Genomic DNA, 21,856 nt, shown 5'->3' on the forward strand with positions numbered 1-21,856 from the left:
ACTGCCACACAGTTGTAATTAAGTTACTTTTTATTGTACTATTTTAATGTTTATGATCTGTACTCTGAATTATAATTATAACTCAAAGGCCTTGCACCAGTTTTGTAAATAAAAAGTGATCATCTTCTAGCTTGAGGAGAACAGAGAAATCTCAGCATGAACCTTCACATTTTTTAGGAAGTTCTTATTTTTGTTATAGTTATGTTGCATGTGTTCCACTGATGGTGTCTTTATGTAGGTGACATGTGCTTTTGTATAGCCTTAATGATGGTAATGGATCAAGCAGGTTGCACATTATATAATTTAATAACACATAGGCTACAGTTGTTTTTTTTAGCATGTAGTTAAAATTGTTCATAACTGAGCACACCAAATGTGTAGTACACATAAATACTGTTCGTAGTCCACTCAGGTCAGAGACACAGAGGTTTCTGCAGCAGCCTGTGCTGCACTGAAAGGCTTTTCAACTGTAGTTTATTACAGCTGATGTCTTGTCTTCTGCCAGGTATTAAAACAGTGTGGTGCAGCCTACGCTGCAGTGCGGTCACATTAAGAGGTCCTGTGGCGAGCAGGGCAGCGTTAGACTCTCATTAACTTCAGCGGGATTTCAGTGATGCTGAACCCGCCCCGTTCTCACTCTCGCTCGCGCTGTGCGAGCGCAATTAACGGCGAGTTCGATTCGCTCCAAACTCGACCTGGAACGCATTATTCGATCGTTAAAAACGAAGTTTACTGTTGGTTCTAATTGTTCCGTGTGAAAAAGAGCCACTGGGGAAGATTTCTCACAGTGAGAAGTTCTGCTTTCAGCTCCGTCAGTCGTTCGTCGGCCACTCGTTGCAATAAACTCACATCGGGCATTTAACAATTCCACAGAATTCGATTACAAGGTGATAAATACTCCTTTTGATGATCAAAACAGAGGCTGAATTATATTCTCTGTAGCTGTTCATTTTACACGTCCACTGTAGGTGTCATCATAATTATGGCTAAAGGAATTATTTAGGCTTATTCGACATTTAAAACGCAAGAACAGTTAAAAACGACACCGTATATACGATTTCGAAGAGATTCAAATAGTTGCAGAACTGTCGCGAGTCATTTTAAATGAAGATAATTGTGATATATGAAATAACCAATATAATATAGCATAGCTATCATACGTGTTTTATTATAGCAAGACTACAATATTTTTTAATTAGGCTGTTTTTGTTGAAAATGCTTTTCTGATTTTGGTCACGTTAATTCAGTCAACTCCCCATGCAGTTCAAATTTCACTGTATTAAGAAAAATTGAATTTGTCATGAAATTGAAGTCATTGTCCTTAAACATTTTGGAAAAATACACTGATACATACAATTCATAAATATGTAGGCTATTGGATTTATTCAGCTGATTGAATTTTTCTTTCTTCAATAGTAATAACTGTCATTAAATGCGCAACATTATGTTATTGCTATAGCATTATTTTTTATTATCAATTTCCATATATATTACACAATTTATTTAAAGTGAGAAATTCAGTTTGCCAAGCTGCACTGAAGGGAATGTATTTTAGAATATCATAATTATGATTATAAAAATCATGTAATCCATTCTGAAATACGAATTGTTATTTTTAGTTTCGTTAAACTTGTGTTTAATTAAAATAACTCATTCAGTTGTTGGTCTCAGGTCATTTGTTAAGCTTTGCTATTCGTTAAAGCGTTCAGAAATGTTTTACAACACTATATTAGTAAAGCTATACTTAAACTAACGAAATCATTGTTGGTCAATAACGAAGGATAAAACAAATTAATAAAATAATAAATTTATACGGAAATGCATTATTAGTGCTAAATTAATGCAGAAGAGTTTTCTTTTTCACGAAGCAAAGCTTTTGTTTGATGTTTCACACCGCACAATGAGAGAGTTGTGAGCTGAATAAAATATTATGAAATGCTAAATAGTTTATATTTTGATCAATTATCAGTTTAATATATTTTAAAGAATATCTGGTTGGTGGGTAAAAAGGAAAATTAAATTCCACCAGTAAAGTGCGAGACGCTTATTTAAATATATATATATTTTATAAACGTATTATTATTATTATTAAGCTATTATTATTATTTATTATGCCATCATCGCGTATGAGCATCTATAACCTACAACATTATTCGGCCAAACAACAAGAACAAAATTCTTCAACGTGTTATTTATTTTATCATTATTAATCAAGATATAGTTTATTTTTTTCCATTTAATTTCCCCATGTTTTAATATACATAAATAAAATATAAATAAATACAAGAGACGCGCTTGACTGCCTGCCTCAGAAAATGAAACATTATCCGTGTGTCTATCGGTCATTAAATTATTTCCATTTCATTTTATTAAAAACGTACAAAAGGTTACATAAAATAATCATTATAAGCTATATTAACAATACAATAATGTCGAAAATTCGACCCTGCTGGTTTTATCTGAATCATAAGTGAAGATTTGTCAGAGTCAGGCATACATTTTCTCTGTATCACATCATTAGTAGGAGGAAATTATTAGTATTTTTGGGAAATTATTTAGAAATCCACAGTAATATTTTATCATTATTTTGTAAACTGAATTGGAAATGTAGTAACAGGTACAGGTTTTCCTTATAGACCTGGATGAGGACACAATAGAGCAGTAGACTTCTCTGGAAACTTTGTGAAATATGAAAAAACGTGTAATAAAAATGTTCTCAATTTCTATATGTTTATGCATTTTTAATCACTATTTTATATCTCATGTATGGCTCTGTGTATAGATCAGTCAGATCTAACTCCACTGCTCAAGCTCAAGTCTAAAGAAATATAAGCTAATCTATTTGGACCAATCTATTTGGCTAAACTTTGAAACCCTTTCTGAATAAATGCAATCTTATTTAATTTAAAATAACTATGTAATCTGATGCTGCACCTTTGGGACGGTTTCCTATATTGGAAGGTTGTGATGGTGCATCTTCTTGTATTATTGATGGGCTGTTGGTGCTTGTTTGTGCCGTTTCAGAAGTAACAGAATCTGAAGGATGGCACGAGACACCGGCTCTCTGCGGGACACCGGCTGAACGGGATCATCATACCTCGTGGCACCGCCTATCCACTTCTAATCACCAAGTAGACAGCAAGGACTATAAAAGCTTCCCTGGCTTTTCTGAATCTTCTGCCTTTAAATTTCGTAACTTGACCATACCCCACAAAAATGAGTTGGGAAGGTCCTAAAGCTGTGCTTTTCCCACATAAAAGTGTGTTTCAACAACGTTCGAAACAACGTTCCAATAACCAAAAAGTTCTAAGAATTTAGTCATTACGCGCTAAATGTGCATTCTTGTCAACAAATTACCTTCGCTTGAGGAGGTAACCATAGCAACAGCTGATCGATCGTTGTCTAAAGCGGACGGACGCAAACAGCATAAGTAGCCTACTGTCATATTTACCACGTTGTTTTAGATTTACACATCACAAAGATATCAGAAAAAAATCTGACGTGTTTTGTTTAAAACGTGTAAAATATCCTGACAGTTAGACAACTGCGCTAGGGGCGCCAAAAGACAATTTGGGTTGCGCAAGCCGAACCTTAGCGCCCAGAAAATTACAGACAGAAAGTCTTGATAAAATGTCGACCCCCCCTGAAACTCGCTGAATAATTCGCGCCCTGATCATCAGTAGGCTGCTGCAGGCAAGATAGAACTCGTGGAATTTCTGTACTTCTCGCACTTTTGCTCGTGTTCTATTTGAGTTCTCTCTCTTTTTTTTACCCGTCTATCCCTGTGTGTACCGTCTGGCTTGGTGTTCAGTAATCCGCGCAGTCCATGATTTTCCCACAGCCCTGCTAATGCCCCAAAGCTGCAGCTGCCACACCGGCCGGCCGCGGAGCGCCACACGCTGCCAGTTGCTACACTGATCAATAATTTACCAGCTCGACGCCTCCCCGACCCGCTACCCCGGTGCAGCTTCGGGTCGACTGAGGCGACAACAGATATTTACTCACGCGGAGGGGACGTTTACTCTCCCGTGCTTTTAAATGCAGCAGTAAGCTTTAGCCAACAAGCAAGATCCCTTCGGTGCGTCTACGGATTAGACTGTCGCAATGTGCACTGCTCGTGTTGGTGACTGACTGCGACGGCATTTGAGGACGCCTCTCGCTTTCATCTGTCCGGGAACAGCGGGGGTCCCGTTATGGTGCGGACAGAGGGAGATGCAGTCAAGACAAACAGGAACTGACTTCAGGACATAAAGACGACGAAAAATCACTCACATTCACGCAGAACGTCTTCGTACGAGCAGTTCTGCGTACACCGGCGCGCGCGGAGAATTTCCACCGAGCAAGTGAATTCCCCGGTCGGTGCTGACAGGGAGGCTCCATCGCTCGGCCGATGACAGCAGGAGAAACGTATTATAGACGGAACAGTTCACATTATACGAGCGGTGGCCGGGGACGTCGATAATCCATCGTTCCGTAAAGTGCCAGAGAAAGCTTTACTTTTACAGACGGAACAAACTCCGGGAAACAGCCCGACTTGTTGAGTTCTTTTTTCGCTTCCGGTATCACCGAAGAAACCGACTGGTGCACCCGCTCCCTCTCCTCTTTTTTTTGGACGCTGAAGGTTTTAAAGAAAAATGGGCTTTTGAGGAGAGCTGGCAAATTACCCTGAACTACAATGGTACGTGCTATGAGAATCAATATCTTTCCCACTGTTTTCAGAAATCTTAGCCAACAGATTTCAAATGTCAAAGAGCTGCTTAGAAATTTAACAACTTTGTCGCTCAAAGATAAATATATACTTTTTCGCTTCTCTTTAATACTATATGTAGATAATAGGCGATATATTATAAAATATTGTTATGTAGCTGTTTGGAAAGTGCTGTGAAATACCAAAAACACTTTATTTTTTGATTTTAGTTTTTTTTTTTTTCTCTCATGTCAGCAGTTAAATAATAATAATAATAATAGTAATATTAATAATAATAAAACAAGGTTTATTAGTATATAAGAAAATGTCTCCTCTAAATCAGTGTAACAGGTAATTTAATTTATTGATTGTCATGAGTTTTTATTATTATTTTATTTATTTATGCTATTTTGTATTTTTTTTTTTAGCTTTAGGGTAATTTTAGGGTGTACTTGAATGTTAATGTTTATTAAAAAAGGCATAATCTCTCCAAAATCAACATCTGAACTGAAGCATAAAACGTCTAGATCCACATGCTCAGTTCCACATCATATATGGAAAAATTATCTGGCCTAATTAAACTGGTTTTAAAGAGGAGACATTAAAGACCAACTATATGTGGTAGCAAAAAGTATATTTTATTTATTAATTAATAAAAGTTTGCAAGAGTGTCTTGCGGGAGAGTTTTTATTTTATATTAGAGGTTTAGCATGTAGGCCGGTGTTGTGATTTACCTGCTCAAGATAACCTACAACACCGTAAAAAATAATTGTTGATTTAACTTAAAAAAGTAAGTTACCTGGTTGCCTTAAAAATTTGAGTTCATTGAAATTAAAATTTTGAGTTAATACAATGAAGGCGATTGGTTTAATCAACAGAAACTCAAAATACTATGTTATCTGAACCACATTATCTAAGTTGATTTGACAAAAGAAAACATGTTGTGATAACAAATCATGAAAATAATTTTTTACAGTGCAGTTATAAGTTTAAAAAAAAAACACATGTAGTAAATCTCACTGCTGAGATGTACTATCACTGTAATGTAATGAAAACAGGATGATCTTTTGAGCCAGGGTAGGTTGTCATGAGATTTTCAGGCACAGCTGCACCACAAAAAAATAGCAGCATTATTCATGCTAAAAGATATACTGGGTCAGTTAATGAAACTATATGAAAGAGAAAACAATACTTGTGATAATTTCTTCAGTGTCTTTCACAGGTGTGAGATAGAAAACAAAGTGTGTTCAGACGAGTTTAACTTCATTTCCAGTTATTTGTTAGTTTAGGATTCGTACGCTCTAGTAATTGTGTCTGAATAAATATTTGCACAGCAAGCACATTAGGCTGTGTTTAAATAGGGAATTCTGTGCTTTAAGTCAGTCCTTAACTGTGAGATTGACAGGCCTTTGCAGGCTGAAGGGGTTGGATCTGAATATGAAACGCCACATTTGCCTGCAGCGAGCATTTTTTCATCATGACAAATCTTTTCAAAGCGATGAACATCCTCTTCAGCCAAGCACACCTGTGAGATCTACGCCATCAAAGAAATGCAAAAAGCTGTTCTCCGTGAGCCAGGTCAAGCACTCGAGTCAGATTAAAGCGCCTGGATGGCGCACACACCAAACTAGCCGTTTAAATGCATTTCGCAAACCTGCCCCAAATCCCATTCGCCGAACTTAGTTATGGAGGCTCGGCTCAGGCTGTGAATTCCAGAACCGTCTTTTCTAGATCGACTGGTTGTCCGGATGCCAGGGTTGCCATGGATGCGGTGGCCTGCAGTGATTGGTGGACTGCTGCATGAACTTGTTTCTGGGTGTAAACTTCTCATGGGAGGACGTTTTGTGTTTGTGGCATCTGTGTTGGCACATGAGATGCCATAATGCAAAGCCACCTACACACAATTTTATTCAGCCCATTAACAGTGATGAACATGTGCAAACGAACACTGAAACACCACTGCACACCTGCACACACAAATGCTCATGATCTCTTGCAAACTTGAACTCCTAGTGAACGCGTGCGTGTGTAGATGCACCTGGAGCGCTCGCAGAGGTCCTCACGAGCACGTTACGGACAAGACAAGCCGTGAAAGTGGAGATCAGAGGTGCCGGGTGCAAACTGGGTTTGGCGTGAGCCAGAAAACTCATGTCAAAACCCCAAACAGAGCTTTAATAATTAGCAGCCTGTCGTTCATTCCAGATTCTCTCCATCTCTCTCTTTCTCCTTCTGCTATTGCCTCTGAGATGCTGGTGTGAAAAATCACATTTTTCCAACAGTTCTCCCCGAGGTGCTACTGGCAGACACACAGAGAAAGGACGCTTCATCCTTTTATATAGCACTCGTTCCTCCTTCTTTCTCCTCTTCTTTTTTTTGCTCTCTCCGTCTCTCTTTGATGCGGTTGCCATAGAGGACAGGTTTATATGCGGGCTGATTTGGCTCAGTATTGTCAGCTAGTAAATCATAATGATAAAAACAATGGTGCTAATAGTAATTGCTGTGTCGTTTGGAGACAAACAAAAGACAAAGAAAAAGGGGTGAAAAAAAAAAAGGAAAAATCAGTGGGACCTGTGCTGATTGTTCTCGGGCCAGCTGGTTTTTGAATGTGTGGAGGACAGCCAGGTGTGTGTGTGTGTGAGCGGGAATATTCTGCGTAAAGTTAGCAGATACATATGTGAATGAATAACTGCATTGCTGTGTATGTGAATTAATGTTCTTGTCTTGTATAATTTTGTGAAAGAGCTAAGGTTTTTTGATAAGCAAAAGCTTGACGGGCTGTTACTTTAGTTCATTTTTGGGGGGTTTTCAAAACCCCTAATTTCGGCTTGTTGGGGAAAGATGTGCTATTACTTTTTTATAAGGTTCTATGAAGCCTTCAAGGGTTAGTTCACCCAAAAATGAAAATTCCATCATTAAATACTCACCCTCATGTCGTTCCAAACCCGTAAGACCTTTCGTTCATCTTCAGAACACAAATGAAGATATTTTTGATGAAATCTGAGAGATTTCTGTCCCTCCATTGACAGCTACACAACTGAAACTTTGACGATTCAAAAAGTTCATAAGGAGATCATAAAACTAATCCATATGAATTGAGCGGTTTAATCCAAATTTTCTGAAGAGACTCGATCGCTTTATATGATGAACAGATTGAATTTAGGCTTTTATTCACATATAAACATTCATCAACGCACACATCAGTTGTGGTAAACGGAAGCTCAAGCATGTTTGCTTGATGCGCGTAAGAACCAGTGAGGTTCATTCTCGTGTTACGCAGCACATTTGAGCTTCCGCAAGAGGTTTGTTCTCGAGCATAAAGCAGGTTCGGTTGAACTTCTGTTTATGTTCGCTGATCAATGTTTATGTGTAAGTAAGAGTCTAAGTTCAATCTGTTCATCATATAAAGTGATCAAGTCTCTTCAGAAAATTTGGACTAAATCACTCAATTCCTATGGATTAGTTTTACCATCTTTTTAAGTTAACTTTTTGAGGTGTCAAAGTTTCAGTTGTGTAGCTGTCAATGGAGGGACAGAAATCTCTCAGATTTCATCAAAAAGATCTTAATTTGTGTTCTGAAGATGAATGAAGGTCTTGCGGGTTTGGAACAACATGAGGGTTAGTAAATGATGACAGAATTTTCATTTTTGGGTGAACTAACCCTTTAAATCAGGTAGACTTGTATTGAAGGGTGTGTTTTTTTTTTTTTTTTGTCCATACAATGAAAGGTAATGTGGTCCAGTGTTGTTTACAAATTTAAATTTTTGGGTGAACTGTTCCTTTAAGTGACCACCAGAACACCCTAGCAACTGCATAAGAACGCATTAACCAATTTTGCATGGAAAATCACCACCTCAAATTTCCCTTGAAAATGTTAGTCTAGTTTAAATGGTTAGTTCACCCAAAAATGAAAATTCTGTCATTAATTACTCACCTTCATGTAGTTCCAAACCCGTAAGACCTTCGTTCATCTACAGAACACAAATTATGATATTTTTGATGAAATCTGAGAGCTCTCTGACTCCTCCATAGACAGCAATTTAACCACCATTTTAAAGGTCCAGAAAGGTACTTAAGACATCATTAAAATAGTCAACGTGACTGCAGTGGTTCAACCTTAATTTTATAAAGTGACAAGAATACTTTTCGTGTGCAAAAACAAAACAAAAATAATGACTTTATTCTTCACTTCTGTGTCATTCTCTTACGTAAGAGAATGACAAAGAAGAGAAGTTTGAATATTGAATATTGTTGAATAAAGTAGTTATTTTTGTTTTGTTTTTGCGCATGAAAAGTATTCTCATCACTTCATAACATTAAGGTTGAACCACTGCAGTCATGTGGACTATTTTAACGATGTCTTTAGTACCTTTCTGGACCTTGAAAGTGGTGGTTAAATTGCTGTATGGACGAGTCATATACCTCTCGGATTTCATCAAAAATATCTTAATTTGTTTTCTGAAGATGAATGAAGGTCTTACGGGTTTGGAACGACATGAGGGTGAGTAATAAATGACAGAAATTTCATTTTTGGGTGAACTAACCATTTAAAGGTAAAGTGTGTAATTTTTAATCTGTTTTTCAAACAACATTGGTTCAACCAATGACATGAGTTTGGGGGCAGGACTACCAGTTTGTCCGAACAATAGTCAATAAGGGTTTGAAAGTGGTTTGAAACAGTCATTAATTTTGCAGTTCTGTTTGGCGCTGAAATTATACACTTCGTTCTAAAACTCCAGCCCACAGAAGTGTGTGTGTGTGAGAGAGAGAAACTTCAGATTTCAGGAATTTAACCACTTAAGCATTCCACTAAACCACAAACGTATTGCCATATGCCTCCAACCCATATACACCTCTCTCTCTCACCCCCATATATGGAGGAAACCCCCTCATTTGATTCCGTTATTCCCACCAATTAAACATTTTAAACAAAGAGCTCTATTTATCGGTGAGAGCGAGGAAACTTGTCGTAATTAACACATTTACATACATCTCCATTGACTCCAATTAGGTCAGAGGCTCCCAGAGCTGCTTTGAAATGTCCCTCTTTTCTCTGTGCGCTTCGCCTCTAAAATGTTAATTAAGAAGAGTCTTGAGATTCTGGCTGAGGGCTGGCCATATGGACCCTGCATATGCTCCATATGCATACAGCCTATATATAATTAATACATCGCCACAGAAAAAAAGGAGGCAAAGACGAGGCTGAAGGTTCCTCCTCTCAAAATGAGGATAATAGTGAAATTCAGAGAGTTCCTCCAGGTGCAAACATAGACTTCTGTTCTCCATCTGTGGACAAGACAAATGAACGGATGATCTCATCACCGCGAAATACGGCCGAGTTGAGTTTGTTCAGCTGGTTTGTGCGGCCTGGCCTCGCCGATGGCTTTGATTTGCTGGTTTATCTTAAAGAGTTGAGAATCAAGTCAATCAAATTAAGAGAAATCGAAGAGCAAGTGGAAGGTTTTCCATTTTCTGCTTCGGTTCAGGGCGATGGGAGCCGTTGGAAAGAGCACATGGTGAAATCTGGTAAGCTGATTTCCTGGAACATGAGAGTAATCAATACCCTGAAACTAAACAAAAGTAAACACTTGAGTCAATCAATACCTAAAATCCGCATAAAGAAATCCAACTGAGAACATTCAGAGTTTATATCAGCCATTTTGACATTTTTAAACCTTCCAATTGCATCAAGGCTAGAACTTTGTGCTAGACCTTTGGGCTTTTGGTTAATGTTCTTTGAGCGACAGTCAGTTTTTTTTAAAGAAAAGCTGGAGAGCTTCACAAACATTAGTGAAGAACTCACCTGCTATTCACTGCCCCATAAAACTCTCCTTCCCACAACTTTCACTCTTCGGCTATTCTGTTTTCAACCAATTTCTCAGAGCAGCAAGAGCTTGCCTCTGAGTAACGTGTGCTTTTTAATCGTTCTCTTTAATTATGAAAATGCATGTTTATGTTCTAATAAAGCCAATCAGCAATTGTTCCCTGCTTGAATGAGATTTTAGCGCGCTGTAGCTAAGACCCTATAAAAGTGAGGGAAAATTGGGAAAGCTAACGTTTCATTGGGTGGATATGAATAGGCTTTGTTATTCACCACTGCCCGAGTCTAGTGCCAATGCCTGGGACTTATTATGAGCAAACTGTGTGTGCGTATGTGCTGGAATGGATGTTGATATGTATTTATGCACACAAACGTGCATTTGTGGTTAAAGTTTATTGTTCATATTTGAACATTATTAGTGTGTGTGTGTAGATGGTGGATAGTTGTTGAATGAGGTCCTGGTTGGCTCACTGGAAACCTGGTGTGGTTTGTGAAATTGAGTTTCAGTCTTTCAAATGGTTCTGTTTCTTTTCTTTTCTTTTTCATGGAGATGTAGGTGAGGTGTGCACCACTTTATACTGTAGACTGCTTTTTAAAAAACGCATTTGCAATACATTTCCATCCATATAGAGCCATGCATTCAATACAAAATTTCATTCACAAAATGCTCCAGACATATTATTTATCATTTTTTACACATATGATTATATACTCCTATTGATAATTGTATAAGACTCAAGAGCAAGCGTGTGAGTGCCTTCAGAAATCATCTCAGTGCAGGTTAGTTTTGAGATTTGATAGGGTGGTTGCATATTAATATTGATATTACTGCATAAATTTTTTTTCTTTTTTTACATACTTTGAGCTACCATTTATTACATGCTTTAATGCTTAATGCTTAGTGATTTCAGAAGATGTGATTTCACTGTAAAAAGTCTTTAGTCTTTCAGTTTTAATTCACTGATACTTCCCATAATTATTTTTTGGTTTTTATTAGCAATTTCTGAGCGAAAATGGTTTTAGAGTAAATCCTAAACCATTTTTTTTTTCACTGTACATACAGAAAAGGATGAAGTTGCCTATAGCTGCTGATCTAGAGTCATATTTTCCTTTCTTTCTATTGTAATTAAAGTTTGAATCTGGGATGGGGAAACTGATCCTAAACCAGCAGCTGTTCTGGATCAATCAGAGTTCCCTATTGATTTCTATATACTGTGACCAGGAAGGCTAAGCCTTACGAAGGCTCCACCTATGTTAATTATGCTGCTGTCTGTTTGACGTACAAACATGAGAGACTGGTTTATTCAAGAATTGAACACAAATGTAAGAAGCAATAAGAGTTAGAGACCATGTGATGGATTGAGGTATGCTCCACGTTCCAAGTTTTAGGTTTCAGGTTTTGTGATGCAGCTCTTTGTCAGATTTATCTGTAAAAAGTTTTTTCTTTGTATGACCCTGTGACTAAATTTGCTTTATCTATGTTTTGTGTTAATTACAGGCCACAGAATCGTATCTGGTGCATGAAGGTCCCCATCGAGCCCCGGGCATCTCAGAGTGTTTCCTAGTGCCTGAATCCTACAGGGTACAAGCAATTTTGATCTTTCTGTCTGTGCCATTGTTCATTTTTTTTCTATAAAATGCCTGTAACATGATGAACTGAACTTTGGTTTCTTTCTCATGGCTGATGTAATTAATCTGCTGTCAGGCCAAACTGAGTTGGACTTCAGATTGTGATAAGATGAGTTGGAATCAGTTAAGCAAACTGTCAAACTTTGATAGAGCAGAGATATAATCTATGCACTCTTAAAAATAAAGGTTCTTTACTGGCATTGATGGTTCCATTAAGAACCTTTAACATCCATGGAATCTTTCAGTTCCACAAAAGGTGGAAAATGTTTATTCAAATATTCTTTATACTAAGAAAAAATGGTTCTTTTAAAAACTATTTACTGAAAGGTTCTTTGGGGAACCCAAAATGGTTCTTGTATTGTATCTAACTCCTGTACCTTTTTGAACCTTTATTTTTAAGAGCGTAATGCATTTGATTTTTTTCTGTTTCATAGCCTGTGAAGCATCTGAAAAGCCTTTTTCAAGAGAACGGTGTACATATGTATCATAAATCTCATCGGCCGCTTATGATTTCATGTGCTGCGTTTATATGGTAAGATGGTGGTTAGCGTTGAGAGGAATGCCGAGTTTATGTGGAGAAGCAGCTGCAGGAATTATCTACATAAAATATCATCGGGATTATTTAACTACCAGCCACGAGGGAAGAGTAAAAAGCAAAGTGTGTGTGTTTGTGTTGGGCTAAAACCACACACACCGACTATATCGCTTGCATATGGTTCTCTTATGTGAGTTTTAATGGAAGTTTTAGCTGCTGTAACCACAAACCGACCGTGGATCTGCTTAACAAAGAACTGGGTGTGTGTGCGTGTGCGTGCATGTATGTATTTGTATGTGTGTGAAAGTATGCATGCGCTGAAAGCAGAATTGTTTTCATGCTATTTTGTAGAGTAATGGCTGTGAGATCTGTGTGAAGCACGAAGACTGTGGTTTTGGATTTGTGCCTTTCGATGTTGTAATGCCAACCTTTGTGCCCTTTCTCTGACCTCGCTCTTAACTCTTAATGTCAGTGTTTTACTTGTTGTTGTTGTTTTTGTTATTGTTATATTGGCTGTTTTGCAGATGCATTTTATCCTTTTAAAACATACTGTGTAGGATCTCGGAAAGACAAATAGGTTTGCCTCTAACTGTATTTAGACTTATAACCTTATTTATAGCTGTTCTTTTCCATTAGGCCAAGGTGAATGAACAGCATCTATAAAAACAAAACTGAGTGAAAACTGTTTGTGCTCATTGCATCTCAAGCAGGTCTGACATTATCAGACTAAAGCCTAAAGTATACTTCACTTTTTACCTTACACGAGGGTCAGTGTACAGTGCACGTGACGCGAATTTCATAATCAAGAGTATGTGTGTACTGTACGCGCAACACCGGATGTTTGTAACCGTGCATACTATGTACGCGCAGGTCACACATGCGCATTTCAATTTTTTGCAGTAATTAGTTTATCCACAAGGTGGCAACCATGTTTTGGGGGCGTCGATTCACAAGCTAGTTGAAGAAAACCTGCATAAACAGAACAGAACGGAACGCATGCAAGCTACAGTGACAATCTAGGCCTATATAGACGAGAGATTGTGCAAAGAGGTTAGAAAGTACCCTCATTTGTACAACGCTGGCATTAAAAGAATACAAAGATGAATTATATGGGTTGTAACTCGTGCGTGTACACAGGCATTTGACGCATATACAGTTTTGAGCAATCTCACGCCACGAGTTACAACCCATGTAAATATCTTTGTATTTTTTCATGCTAGAGTTGTACAAATGAGGGTACTTTCTAACCTCTTCGCACAATCTCTCGTTTATGTAGGCCTCCATTGTCGCTGTAGCTTGCATGCGTTCCGTTCTGTTCTGTTTATGCAGGTTTTCTTCAACTACCTTGTGAATCGACACCCCCAGGGCACGGTTGCCACCTTGTGGATAAAGCAATTAAATACTGCAAGAAAAATTAAATGTGCATGTGCGTACAAAGTATGTGCGGTTACAAAAATCCGGTGGTGCGCGTACTCTTCTGATGACAAAATTCGCGTCTTCAGGTGACAATGATGTTAAAACGATCCCCGTTCACACGGATCCGCGAAAACGTTTAAAAACTGTGTATTCTGCTGCCAGGCCAGTAGTTGGCGATGTTACTTTGTAAAGAAACACTACTCACCTATAATCTGAACACATAATATGCATGTGCATGACGTCACCGTTTTCACAAATTTACACAGAAACGATAACGGTATTGTTTTCAAAAACTTGCACTTTGAAACCTGTTTTTTGCATTTTCAGGCCCCCAAAATGCTGTTTTTGTGTAAATGAACAACCAAAATGCATAAAAAGTTTTTAGTTAAAAATGGTGTCGTGTAGACGGCCCCTAAGTCTATTAAAATTCAGAATGTATTATGGAGACTAGAAGTTTCTTGTAAATTATAGAAAATATTTCTCTTCTTTGGGTCAAAAAACATTAGATCGGTCAAATCCGTTTTCTCAACCTGCAGTGGTAATTTCTAAAACCATTGGATACCTAAAACTCCATAGTCTGTTTTCCCAGATGTTGATTAAGCTTTGTGCTGGATTAAGCTTGTAGTCCTGGATTAAATTGTGCAGTAATTAGTAAGTCTCCTTTGTGGTGTTGGCTTAAGCGGTCTATGAGAAAGCAGTCCTAATAAAAGAGCAAGCTAATCTGCCTCTTAAAGTTTGACAGCAGAGGCACAGCAGAGTTTCACGGCTGGAGAAGGTGCAAGATAAGCATAGTTGAGCGTGCTGCTAGGCAGCCTGGGCGCTGTGGTTTGCCACAAAACAGATGTGGATTTAGGAGACCACCCTGCAATACAGTGATGCAGGACTGGGGCCTATAGATGAGTCATAGAAGAAGAGAGTGGGGAGAGAGGGGTTACTTACCTTCCATTACCTGATTAAAGTAAAGCGGCAGTAGTATTGCATGGAGAAAAAAAGTATTGCATCCCATATTGCAAAAGTTTAAAAGGCCATTGACTCAAAGAATGCAGTCAGTCCTGCTGTCATTGATTCCATATTTACTTGGAACTGCCCTGATTCCTAAAGGCATTCATTATTTTTAGGTTCGTATTTTCTAAGGTTTAAGCTATGCTTAATATCCATTGACACATTCTCAATAGCCAATGGCAAAACGAATATTTTAAAGAGCAAGGTGAGCGATATATACCTAATGCACTTTTATATGAAAACAAAAGATCAAACAAAATTGCTCACCATATTTACTGAAGATTCACCACCACTACTGAAGAATATGTTTAGTAGCCTATTGACAAGGCTGGTGAAAGATTTTGGAGAAGAAATGAGTGGGAAATACCACTCAAAACTGGCCTGGCAATATTGATCTATAATAAATTATAACGTGTACCAATAGTAAATATGTTTTGGGAACTGCTGTTATGGCAAAATAGCTTTAATAGCTTTTTCATGGATGTATTTACCCAGCTTATGTATTTCACCTTTCCTACTATTAATGAATAGCAGGGCTTTCTTTTGCAAAGTTGTAGAGAATGAGCAAGTTCTTCACTTTTTTCTTAGATAAAGTGGAGAGAGCGAAGGGGGAGAGCAAGAAGGAGAGAAAAGTTTTTTTCTTCCTAAAGTTTGAGCTTTCACTTTCTGCCTTCGAGGCGGGGTTAGCGGCGAGAGCAGCATGGAGTAGGCGAAAGGGGGACGGCGAGCAATTGCAATGCAGCAACGCGGCGAACTTCCACTCAACTTCAAAACGCGATTCATTTCCCGCCTCTGAGATAACTATGTACTCTCCGTACTGCTTGACACAGGTAAAATGCATTCATTTAATTAATCAGTCATGTGTGTGTGTGTCCGGATGCTGCATTGTAGAACTGTTGCCGTGACTTGTCTTCTCTGTTGCTGCTCAATAAATGCATTTATTAAGTTATGCATTGCGCTTTTTAAAACATTATTTTCGTCCGCGCGTTTATTTGCAGCTCCCAGCTCGCGCGCGGTACAGTTTCGGAACTCTTCTCGTGCGTTTCATTGCACATGGGATCGAAGAGAAAATGGCGCTTCTCCCAAATCTATTTTATATAAAAGGAGATGGGCTTGACCAGAGAGGAAGCGCGGCTGGTATAGTAAACAGCTCGAATTTTAGATGTCAAACCATGAAACGTTATGGTAAAATTTCTTTAAGCCGTTTTCCAAGCTGTGCTGTTTCGGGAGTTGACCCGACGGTGCGTCCAACCGCTCCCGTGCATGAACTTCCCCGCGCCCGAGTTCAGAGACACGAAGTGACATTAATCTACCTGTCCTGAGTGAAAAATGTTTCCAAAATCTGTTAAATATGCATTTCAGGGGTGTGTTTTGTTCTCCTGTAATCGCTTAGTATGCTAACTTTATTGTAGATAAAAAGGATATAAAGTAAAAAAGTAAAAACGGGGTTATCTTATAGTGCTAAGAGACTGTTCCCTATGCAAGAAATGTTTTGTTGACGTTATGCAATAGGCTGTTAAATATATATCTTATGAAAAAAATTGTTAGAAGTTTTGTACTTCACCATATTGATTCCCAATTTATGAACCTTTTTTCTTGATTAGTTATAAAGCGAGCATTTGCACACTGACCTAGGCTATTTTTATACATTAAGATCTTGTTGTTTGTAAAACATAACATAGTGATAAACATAATTTTATGATTACAATTAAATTATTTCCTTAAAAAGTTCTGGCTATTATAGGCCGAGAATCAATCCGAGCAATTCATACCAACTTGACGTCTGACTTAATTTACTGTCACCATTCTTTGAAAAATATTATTCTCTTTCTCTACAGTCTATTACCCAATACTTGTTGAAATGTCAGACTTTTGCAGTTACAAAATATTGCATTAAACTGTCTTAGATCACAACAAAAACTTCTGGTTGTAACTCGCTTTAAATGTTGTCCACAGAAAAATATACAATGCTTACAAATATTAAGCAGTGTTTAATATGCTAAATAAACCTGTATTTGAATACGAATGTCCGTTTTTGAATGTATATCCTATCCCTGACGGCCTACACTTGAAGCCTTTTTGCACAAAGCAGTAGGCCTAGTATTTTTTGAAGAAGCATTTGTGTTCTTTAAAGATGTGTGTATTTCAATAAATAATTCAACAGTAAATTGAAAATGTATGTGCAGTCGTGTGCCATATAAGCGCGTAGGGGCTTGTTTGTGCTTCACGCTGCTTGAAGGACTCGAGCTGCGGCGGCTGGAATCTCGTCCATCTCGGAGAGACTCCCTCGCGCAGTCTGGCCCGGTTTTGTGGCAGTCGCTCTTTCTGGCTCTTAAATATTCCTGTATAGCAGACATTCGACAGGTCTTTAAAATGACTTTCCTTTTGGCTGAGACAATTGAAGTCTCTATAGCCAATAGGCGTACCTAAACTTATTCTCTCTCGTTCTTATAATTTCTTTATTTCTTTTAGGCTATTTCTTTCATTTTTAGAGGATTTTGCTATTGGCTTCAATTTCTTGGCTGCAAATAGACCTTTCTCTTTTTCCCCACACCACACGACAGACTGGGTCACGCCAAACTGTCGCTGAATCCAAGACGTGTCTAAAATAGCCTAAATCTCTCATTTTGCATAGTTGACGGCTCTTGTTTTTGTGGCGAATAATTGTTTCCTTTCTTATTACATTTTTAAAGCAAATGTCAAATTAGGCAATGCCCCTTTTTGCCAATGTAAAGGAGGCCTGAACGGCAAGCAGTATGTCTGTTAGTTTTGAAGAAGCATTTGTGTTCGTCATAAGATATGTGTATTTTTATTTAGTAATAGGCCTACTAAAGAAAATGGAAAATGTGTTTGGAGTGCCATATTGGGCAATACGCGAATAAGAGCTGCTTTGCGTCGCGCGCGGCCTATCAGCGCCTGTTCAATCGTGCGCATTCGACTCTAATTAGTAGGCTCCTGATATTTATGTATGGTGTGACAAGAACACCACGTTTAATTATTTATTAATTTTTACTTAGCCAGCACTTCCGCAACCGTCATTTCAATAGGTTTGAATATTTCAATATTTGCTTTGCACTATGCATTCGACGAAAAGGGCGATAGAGATCCAGTTAAGAGAGAAAAGTAAACAGTAGGGTCAGTGGCAAATAATGTCCTAGATAAAAAGGATTAATCTAGTTTAAAACACATGGCAAGTACTGAAAAAAAGTGCTTTTTTATTCATGTAGGCCTACAACATTCTCAAAAAAAAAAAAAAAAAAAAAAAAGTATCAAGGTACAATATTTTATACAGCATATAGACAACAAATATAAAATATGTTATAAATACAAATATTTAAAGGTTACTCTGCTTGACCTGAACTGTTGCCCATTCAAGATCAAATTATGTGATTTTTTTTTTTCTTCTGTTTTATGGTTTTGTTGTCATACGACAACAAAATGTCTACACACTGACTTTGATTTGGCAGGCAACATTTTTGAAGATATTAATAATATTTTAAAACAAGAATGTATGTACTGATTTTTAAAGTAAATAATGATATGCCAAATTACAGTAGCTTATTTTTGTACAAAACATTTTTTACTATTAGCCTCAGACATTATTATATTGCATGTATTTTTTTGATAGTGAATCCATTTGTTTGGAAAAGCATTTTCTCCCATGAGTTTAGGATATTATAATATTTTCATTTGTATTATGTGTCATTTTCATTGTTTATGTAACCTGTTTTTGTCATGTTTTTCTTAAGTGTAACAAAGAGTCTCAGATGTATGTATAGAGTGCATGCGAGCAATAAAGGACCACGGCTTACGGGTAAAGCTTTATCACACCTCTGATTTACTGCGTCCTCGACTCAAGTCTTTCAGCCCGTGTTGGCATTATCTCGACTGTGATTTTGATCGCGGTGATAAAAGATTCTTCAAACCTGCAATCGCGCCACGTAGTGCGTGTGTGTGTGTTAAAAGGAATCCCTCTTTTGTCTCTTGTGGCTGATTCAGATTGTAGGCTGGATAAATCTTGCGGCAGGCCACGTTTACGTGGAGTCAAAACTTGGGTGAGGTTTGGCGGTTTATGGGACGTTTATGTGCCTTCAGAAGATGGAGACAAGAGGGAGGGTGCGGTGTGTCTGCGTAATGCATGGTAATTCCACCAGCGTGGATGTACTCGATCCCCATGATCCCCCTCTCACTCTGTCCAGACGTTTGTTTTGTCGTCTTTCTTATTTAATTACGGTTAATTATTAAAACAAACGAGGACGCATACGGCGCGGCAACAAATGTAAACAATAACTAATGAATTATTAACATTGATAAAAGGTTTTCTGGAATGGACGGAACAGGTGGGGAATCTCAAGCTTCCTACGTAATGGAAGTTAAGCATGGGTTGCCAAATGTGTCGCGGTGCGTTTGGGGAGTCTAAAGACCTCAGTTGGAGCTTTGCACATATCTCAGGACAAGTGCTTAGCATTACGTTTTAATGTATTTTGAATTTTCTTTCATCTGTCCCAGCGAGTATCTCGGATTTGAGGACATTGGGGGTTTAGAGTCATGGTCATTTCCTAAAGTTTAGCAAGTATTGATATTTATGTATATTTATGTTTTACATATGTAACAGGAGAGACAGATATTGGTATTTTATGTGGATCCTGGGTCATTATCATCTTAATAAACCATAGTTTGCAATATAATAGGTTCAGGCATAAATGCATTGTCGAATTATGGAATCATTTGTTAACGGAGCAGATGAGAACTAGGCTTAATCAAAGTCTTGACTGTTTCTTCTTAAGTTGTGTCCATCTCTACATTATTTTCAAAAGTGAGTCTCTGTTTATGTAATCTAAAATACAGAATTTAGACAAACATTGCTTCATTGTCTGTCCCACTTTTGTTTTTTGATGGATATCTATATTATATTGTTTATATTGTGGATATCTATATTGTTTAACGGCATAATTTACATTTTGAATGCGTCCCTGCTCAATACAATATGCACAATATATTTTAACAGTGACTCGTTCTAACACAAATCTCTGTAATGTTGAGTTAAATGGAGCAATTTCTATTTCACATTAACTGAGTCATTTCCTATTCCACTCTGTTCACTGACTGCTAACTAACCTAAATGTTTGATTTATCTTTCTTTCTTTGTTTTATCAGTCATTTGCTCTTATTTACTATGCTAAGACGGGTGATTGGTATGCACTGCATGAGTGATTTGATTTTGACCAAACAGACAATTAATCTTACATGTGCTGTCGGATTGTTTTCTTCACCTGGACTGAAGTGCTTTTGCCAGGCCTCACTATTCACTCTTGATAGGTATTGCAGCTTTTCTAAACAAGGCAATTAAAGGATAATGACAAATGATGTTTTCTTGCCCTGTCTACCTTTATTGACGTTCCCCTTTCAGTAAGGGTCTTTTTGGGACATGACTGTGAGGGAGGAGAACATTGCGTCAAAACAAGAACATCAACTGCACTTTCCTCCAGTTTTCTTGCTCAGCCTGGAAGGGAAATCAATGAAATGGGAGGCTGTAACTAGGAGAAAGTGTATGGGAAATCCAGAAAATACTTTCGGAAAGTAGGAGAGAACAGGTTGGGACCGAGGCAGCAGCCCTGGGGAACACCATTCGATCTCCATCATAGGTCATTTCTATATGGAAAAAACATATACTCTTAAAAAAAACAACAAAGTCTAACTATAAAATGTCATACTCCATAAAACGCATTGTGCGCCCCAAGGCTGCTGCGTTAGCGTTCCTGGTGTTCATCTGAACGTGTTCTTGATTACACTGAAGCAAATAAATCATCAGATGTAAAGATCAAGCCATAGCAAATCAGCAGCAGTACTGTCACATCAAAAAAACCGAGCTTACTGCATGAACGTCAACAACATTAAGAGTTACCGCAAGGTCTCTGCCTCTGTTCAGGTGTCTAGTTCCAATCAGAATACAGTGCAGATTGTTAATAGCTTCAGTTTCATAATGCATAAATCATTTTAAAATGATGCAACGGTGTTCCTCCCTCACAGCCCAGCATGACCCTGCTGCAGTTCTGCTGGCATAACATGTCTGATGTGGTAACAATATGCAAAGTTACATTATATTTATGTTCCTGGCAGACAGAGTCTTACCAAAACGTCTTAGAAGAAAATACATATCCTGTGTTTTAGCTGGCAGCTAAAGACGCAGCTCAAGTGCTACGATGAAACCTCAGGTTCTAAAAAGAACAAACATGTCATATGTTTTATAGTAGAAATAAAGTCTTTACACTCTTAAAAATGAAGCTTCTTTATTGGCATCTATGGTTCCATGGAACCTTTCAATTGCAAAAGTTCTTCACGCTAAGAAAAAAATGGTTCTTTTAAATGGTTAGTTCACCCAAAAATGAAAATTCTGTCATTAATTACTCATCCTCATATTGTTCCACACCTGTAAGTCGTTCGTTTATCTTCGGAACACAAATTAAGATATTTTTGATAAAATCCGATGGCTCAGTGAAGCCTGCATTGCCAGCAAGATCATTTCCTTTTTCAATGCCCAGAAAGCTACTACTAAAGAATATTTAAAACAGTTCATGTGACTACAGTGGTTCAACCTTAATATTATAAAGTGACGAGAATACTTTTTGTGTGCCAAAAAAACAAAATAACGACTTTATTCAACAATATCTAGTGATGGGTGATTTCAAAACGCTGCTTCATGAAGCTTGGAAGCTTTACGAACCTTTTGTTTCGAATCAGTGGTTCAGAGCGCATATCAAATTGCCAA

General features: G+C 37.8%; 1 protein-coding gene across 16 annotated transcripts in view; it reads left to right on the forward strand.

Moving 5' to 3' along the window:
• Positions 1-2,100: 2,100 nt before the first annotated feature.
• The window catches only part of LOC127519453 (nuclear factor 1 X-type-like), a 117,589-nt gene continuing 97,833 nt past the window's right edge, over positions 2,101-21,856 (forward strand). For 10 of the 16 annotated variants that reach the window (XM_051907141.1, XM_051907142.1, XM_051907147.1 and 7 more), the window contains exon 1: positions 15,748-15,917. In XM_051907141.1, the coding sequence (XP_051763101.1) occupies positions 15,891-15,917 (27 nt within the window). In that variant the 5' untranslated portion in view covers positions 15,748-15,890. Of the gene's footprint in view, positions 4,679-12,003; positions 12,088-15,746; positions 15,918-21,856 lie in introns of those variants that run through there. The other 6 variants (XM_051907149.1, XM_051907160.1, XM_051907157.1 and 3 more) reach the window with 6 other exon arrangements.

The sequence above is a fragment of the Ctenopharyngodon idella genome, chromosome 1, assembly GCF_019924925.1.
Source record: "Ctenopharyngodon idella isolate HZGC_01 chromosome 1, HZGC01, whole genome shotgun sequence".
Lineage (NCBI taxonomy): Eukaryota > Metazoa > Chordata > Actinopteri > Cypriniformes > Xenocyprididae > Ctenopharyngodon > Ctenopharyngodon idella.